Source organism: Palaemon carinicauda, chromosome 10 (assembly GCF_036898095.1).
Source record: "Palaemon carinicauda isolate YSFRI2023 chromosome 10, ASM3689809v2, whole genome shotgun sequence".
Lineage (NCBI taxonomy): Eukaryota > Metazoa > Arthropoda > Malacostraca > Decapoda > Palaemonidae > Palaemon > Palaemon carinicauda.
Genome location: NC_090734.1, coordinates 110440427 through 110445426, shown reverse-complemented (window position 1 = coordinate 110445426; position 5000 = coordinate 110440427). Strand labels below are relative to the sequence as shown.

General features: G+C 36.4%; 1 protein-coding gene across 1 annotated transcript in view; it reads left to right on the top strand.

Annotated features, from left to right (window-relative positions):
* Positions 1 to 268: 268 nt before the first annotated feature.
* Positions 269 to 5000, top strand: part of LOC137648173 (uncharacterized) — a 48788-nt gene continuing 44056 nt past the window's right edge. The window contains exons 1-2 of the mRNA XM_068381100.1: positions 269 to 3578; positions 3909 to 4910. Of these exons, the coding sequence (XP_068237201.1) occupies positions 269 to 3578; positions 3909 to 4910 (4312 nt within the window). The remainder of the gene's footprint in view (positions 3579 to 3908; positions 4911 to 5000) is intronic.

The window sequence follows — 5000 nt, the reverse complement described above, 5'->3', positions numbered from 1 at the left end:
ACATTTTAAGTTATTATGGGTTATCACTCTTTCCTGATATATTCTGCTCGTAAATCCTTAGTATAAGAGATTTTGTTATCTTATGTTACATGGGGGCCTGTCGAACGAAACCCGAACGTATCTCTATTAACTTATCCTCGGTGTTAGCTTATTCTGTCAACCGTTAATTGCTTTTTAGCACTTCCATATACTTTAAAGAGGGGGGAGAGTTGTGATAGTGTTAGCGCTATATTTGTCTTGCTGTGTTATTTTGAGCAGGTTATTAAAGATGTTTGATTTGAAAGATTTCATACGTAGTCCTAGTGGTGAAAAGTTAGAAGGTATTACTAAAATAGACTGGATTGTTCTAGCTAGGTACTATAATGTAGAAGTATCAGAATCTGCAAGGAAGCAAGAAATCTCAAATAAAGTAAGTGAGGCGCTAATGAATTTAGGCATTTTGTCTGATAAGGAAGCGTTGTTACTAATGAATTGGGAAAAGGAAGAAGCTGATAGCCAGCAAAGTGCTAGTGATAATAATACAGAGGATAGTACAAGTGAAGAGGAAGGTGCCAAAGCCGTACGTGAAAAAACCAAGTCACTTAAGGTCAAACCAAAAAAGTCTAAACTTGTTTATGAAGGGATGAGTGTTGAGCAGATGCAGATTCATTTGCAAATAGTTAGATTAGGAAATGAGAAAGCTGTCGAACTTAAAAGATTAGAAGCTGAGGTTGAGCAAAAGAGGATAGAACTAGAGATAAAGAAAATTGAAGTAGAAGGAAAGTCCAAAGTAGCACTAAAGTCTTTTCAGGTAGACAACGCAGTAAAAAGTGTACCCATTTTTGTTGAGAATGAAGTAGATTCTTTTTTTTTACAATTTGAGAAAGTAGCAGAACAGCGTGAATGGCCGAGAACGTCGTGGAGCACGTTGGTTCAAACTTCTTTTCGAGGAAAGGCTAGGGAAGTATTTGCTGCCTTATCTTTGGATGATTCTAAGGATTATGAGAGAGTTAAATCTGAGGTTTTGAAAGCTTATGAATGGGTGCCTGAGAGGTATAGAGTGAAGTTCAGAAGCTGGATAAAAAGAGATGGTCACACTCATATGGAGTATGCACGGGAACAACGCCTGTGGTATGATAGGTGGATAAATGCCAGAGAAGTTAATGGTGATTTCGGTAAACTTCAGGAACTTATCTTGCTTGAGCAGTTTAAGGATGGTATTAATCCACTTATTAAGACATATTTGGATGAACGTGATGTAGATAATGTGGTTGAAGCCACTAGATTGTCTGATAATTACGCATTGACCCATAAGCTGTATCATACTGACGTCACTCCTAAAATTGGAAGGAACAGAGTGTGGGAAGAGCGTCAAAATTACAAGGCTCAAGGTAAGACTACGAGTTCACAGGTATCATCAGGGGGAGTTTATAATAAATCTTTTAATAGAGGTTTTAGAGGGGCAAGTCAAAATAGTTATGGTCCTAGTGTTAGTGCTGGAAAAGCAGGATCCAGTGGAAATGATCAGTTTACACCCCGTTATCAAAATGTAGGCGAAAATTTTAGAGATTTTGTATGTTTCAGTTGTGGCAAACCAGGACACATCAGTAGGAGTTGTCCACATCGCACAGAAAACCGTCCAATTCAAGTGGTAAATAAAGTTAAAGATAAACCTGTACATTCTAAAAAGGATGATCATAAACCTGAAAATACTATTGCATTGTTAAATCAACCGCAAGCATGTGGTGACATTAGTCCTTGTTTGTTTGCTTCTCCCCTTAGGCCAGGTAAGAGTTACTGTAACAATAGCATTAATAATAATGTATGTAATGTTGATGAGAATATTGGTTACAAAATGGGTAACAATTGTGTTCAAAATGTTAATAATGTTGGTTATGTTGAGACTAATGTAAAAGAAAATAGAATGGCACTTCCTGAAGAGAGTACCAAATCCAAAGGTACTGAATTGTATGACCCTTTTATGGGAGAAGGTTGGTTACACCTCCCTTGTGTTGAAAAAAAGAAAGTAAGGTGGTTAAGAGATACCGGAGCGGTACAGTCTGTAATGGTAAGAAATATGTATGACCAGTGGAAGGATACTGGAGAGTATGTACTTCTGCGTGGGTTTGGTCCTGAATTCTCGGCTCCATTAGTAGAAGTAAAGTTGGAAACTCCGTTAATTTCGGGTTTTGTTAAAATTGCTTTGGTGAGAGAAATCCCAGTGTCGGGAGTAGAGTTAATTCTTGGAAATGATTTATGTGGAAACAAAGTTTTTGGTAGCAGTAATCCAATTTTGACAGAAAAACCCTCTAATTCTTCATCTATTACAGAAGTTGAATGTACATTTCCAAACATATTTCCTGCTTGTGCAGTTACTACAAGAAGTAAGAGTACCGAAGGAAAGGTAAAGGATGACGACGGTTTGGATTTACAAAACTTGTTTAAAGACAGTCCAGAAACACAAGTAAGTAAAGTCAGTACTCCTTTGCGAATGCTGAAAGTTAATAAGGAAGAATTTGTTAAATCTCAAATTGAAGATGAGAATTTGAAGGTAATAAGAGATAATGCCCTTGTTGATATAAATGATATCGAGAAGGAAGGCAAGTGTTACTTTGTTAAGGATGGAATCCTAATGAGGAAGTTTAAGAGTAGAAATGTTAATGATGTTGTAGAACAAGTGATTATTCCAAATAGTTATAAGAATTTTGTTCTAGGTATTGCTCATGACAGTAGTTATTCTGGTCATTTAGGTATAAACAAAACTTATGAGAAATTATTGAGGTATTTTTATTGGCCTAAGATGCACAAAGATTGTAGTGAATATTGTAAAAATTGTGATTTATGTCAAAAAGTAGGTAAAGCTCAACATGACCCTAAAGTGATGCCATTGCAACCCATTGAAGTTCCAGGCGAACCCTTTGAAAGACTGGTTTTGGATTGTGTGGGACCTCTTCCTAGGTCTAGCAAAGGCAACGAGTATTTGCTGACAATTATGTGTAGTGCTACCAGATTTCCAGAAGCTATTCCTTTAAGAACTGTGAGTGCTGATAAGGTAATAGAAGCACTTAATAAGTTCTTCTCGCTGGTTGGTTTGCCAAAAGAAGTACAAACTGACCAAGGAACCAACTTTACGTCAAAAAAGTTTAAATCATTTTTAGCCTGTCAGAATATTAAGCATTGCTTATCATCTCCTTATCACCCACAGAGCCAAGGAGTGGTCGAACGATTTCATCGAACCTTCAAAACCATGCTTCGCACGTACTGTTGTGAAAATGAAAAGGAATGGGATGTCTTCATACCAATGTTGCTATTTGCCGTTCGTGATAGCGTACATTCATCGTTGGGGTATTCTCCTTTTCAGTTAGTATATGTCCATCAGGTAAGGTCGCCCATGGAGGTGATAAAAAATAAATTGATTTCAGATGAAAAGGATTCTATCACTTTACAAGAAATGAAGGAAAAAATAAAGAAAATATGGAAAGTAGCACATGAGAATCTCGAAATGGTACAAGAAGGGATGAAAAGAAACTACGACAAAAAGGCTGCAAAACGTGAACTCGACATCGGAGACAAGGTTCTAGTGTATCTCCCTACATCTGGTAAGGTTTTTAACCAGAAGTATATAGGACCTTGCACGGTGAAAGAAAAAGTAAGTGATGTTAACTATAGAGTTCAATTTCCTACAGGACGAAGGAAAGTTAAAACTTTCCATATTAACAAGTTGAAAAGGTATAATGAATCCAGTGGAGTGTTGTCAATTGCAAAAGAGGATGATGAAAAAGATGTTGAAGGCGAATTTGAAGTTAGGATAAAAAATACTGAGTATTTGAGGGATTATGAAAAATTTAGAAAATTATGTATTCATTTATCTGATGAACAACAGCAGGATTTTAAAGTGCTAATTAAAAACTTTTCAGATCTGTTTTCAGACCATCCAAAAAGGATAAAAGGAATACAGCATAAAATTAGGTTGAGAGAGGAGACTCCAATAAGTCAGCGTCCGTACAGAATGTCACCGAGGCAACAACAACAGTTAAAGACCGAAGTTGCTTATTTGCTGAAACACGGACTAGCAGAGGAAAGCCATAGTGAATGGGCTAGCCCATGTATTCTAGTCGACAAACCTGACGGAAGTGCAAGAATGTGTACAGACTATCGAAAGGTAAATAATGTAACTATAAAAGATTCATATCCCATGCCCAGAGTAGAAGATATAATTGATAATGTAGCAAAGTTTCCTTTTTTAAGTAAAATTGATTTATTGAAAGGATACTATCAAATTGAGTTAGACAAAGACAGCAGGAATATTGCTGCATTTGTTACACCCCATGGACTTTATAACTATAAGGTAATGCCATTTGGTTTATGTAATGCACCTCTGACATTTCAACGTCAAATGAATTATATCTTAAAGGATCTCGAAGGTGTATTTGTTTATTTAGATGACATTATCATAGTTGGAGAAACCTGGGAAGATCACATAAAAAAAGTATATGATGTTTTTAAGAGGTTATTAAAATTCAATGTCACGATAAACCTTGCAAAATGTGAATTTGGAAAAACTACTGTTCAATATTTAGGACATGGAATAGGAAGTGGCCACGTGAGACCTGTTGATTGTCATATTGAGGTCATAAAGAATTTGACCATCCCTGCATCTAAACGTGGCGTGATGAAATTTTTGGGGACAGTGGGGTATTACAGAAAATTTTGTGAGAACTTTTCAGATGTAGCCTACCCATTAACAGAGTTGCTGAAAAAGGATGTGAAGTTTGTTTGGTCAAAGGAATGTGACGAAGCTTTTAGCAAACTTAAGTTCATGTTAATGTCTAAGCCAGTGCTGAAATCCCCAGACTTTAATCTACCGTTCAAGTTACAGGTAGACTCCAGTGAAGTAGGAGCTGGCAGTGTATTATTACAGGAACATGATGGTATTTTACACCCTGTATCTTACTTTTCAAAGAAATACAATAGCCACCAGTTAAATTATAGTATTGTTGAAAAAGAAGCTTTAAGTTTAA